At 65.8% G+C, this 1,095-nt stretch overlaps 1 protein-coding gene across 1 annotated transcript in view; it reads right to left on the bottom strand.

Annotated features, from left to right (window-relative positions):
• FABP3 (fatty acid binding protein 3, muscle and heart (mammary-derived growth inhibitor)) overlaps nt 1-1,095 on the bottom strand; it is a 3,165-nt gene that overhangs the window by 753 nt on the left and 1,317 nt on the right. Inside the window, exon 2 of the mRNA XM_009893022.1 lies at nt 806-894. Within this exon, the coding sequence (XP_009891324.1) occupies nt 806-894 (89 nt within the window). The remainder of the gene's footprint in view (nt 1-805; nt 895-1,095) is intronic.

Here is a 1,095-nt window from a genome sequence, read left to right as displayed (position 1 = left end):
GCCGCCCCCCACTGCCTGGCCCCATCCTGCCCTGTGCCCCCCCCGCCATCTCCTCGGGTGCCTCTGCAGCTCGGGTCTCCCCACGGCTTGGGGGTCCTGTGGGTTGGGACCTCCCATGGCTGGAGTGGCCCCATCAGTTTGGTCTCCCCACAGCTTGGGTGCCCCCATAGCTCAGGTGTCCCCACAGCCCAGGTGCCCGCAGGGCTTGGGTGCCCCAAATGGTTCAGGATCGGCCCCCATGGTTCAAGATCATCCCCCCCAAAGCTCAGGTCTTCCCACAGTGGGGGTGTCCCCACTGTTCAGGTGCCCCCGTGGCTCGGGTGCCCCACAGCCAGGGTCTCCGCACACCTTGTGTCTCCCCACAACTCATCTCCCCGCACTGCCTAGGTGCCCCACAACCCCGGACCCCACACCTCCTGGGTGCCCCATGACTCAGTGTACCCCACAGCGTGGCAGACCCCCCCCTCTGCCCCATCCCGTGCAGCCCACGGCTCAGACAGCCACCCCGGCCCTGCTGCCCTGGCGGGTGCCCTCTGGCCACCATCCGAGGGGCACCTGAAGGGCACGTCCCCGGGCTGCGGGCAGGAGCTCGCGGCAGGTCACACGTCCCCTTTGAACATAGTTTCCACCAGCTCCGGCAGGTCCGAGCGGCGGCAGCGCTGCAGGCAGGGACGCGCTGCCCTGCCTCTGCCCGGCACTACCGCCTTGCTCGCACTCGCCCCATTTCAGCCCATCCTCACTTTGCATCCAGCCCCTGTGCTTGCTGCTTCGGGGCTGGGAAGGGGTTTTTTTTGGTCCAACGAGCCTTGAGGTTCCCCCACTCCCCCAGGCTAGGTGGGGGGCTGCAAGTTTCTCCATGCGTGGTGTATTTAATGGTGCATGGCAGCTGGGAAACTGGGAAAAAAGCAGGGATCAGTCCTGCGAGGGAATGTGTCTCTGCGGGATGGGAGAAGCCACGAGAGAAGCTCTGACTCCTCTCAGAGCCTTTTTTCCTTGTTCTTACGAGTAGGAACAGCCCAACGGAGGAGGCATTGGCCCCCCAGGGACTCCCCCCACCCCCAGGGGAGGCATCAGCCCATGGGGAGGCATCGGCCA

The sequence above is a fragment of the Charadrius vociferus genome, unplaced genomic scaffold (assembly GCF_000708025.1).
Source record: "Charadrius vociferus isolate BGI_N301 unplaced genomic scaffold, ASM70802v2 scaffold459, whole genome shotgun sequence".
In the NCBI taxonomy this organism is placed as follows: Eukaryota; Metazoa; Chordata; class Aves; order Charadriiformes; family Charadriidae; genus Charadrius; species Charadrius vociferus.
Note: the sequence above shows the minus strand (reverse complement) of the source record. Positions and strands in the feature narration are given on the sequence as shown.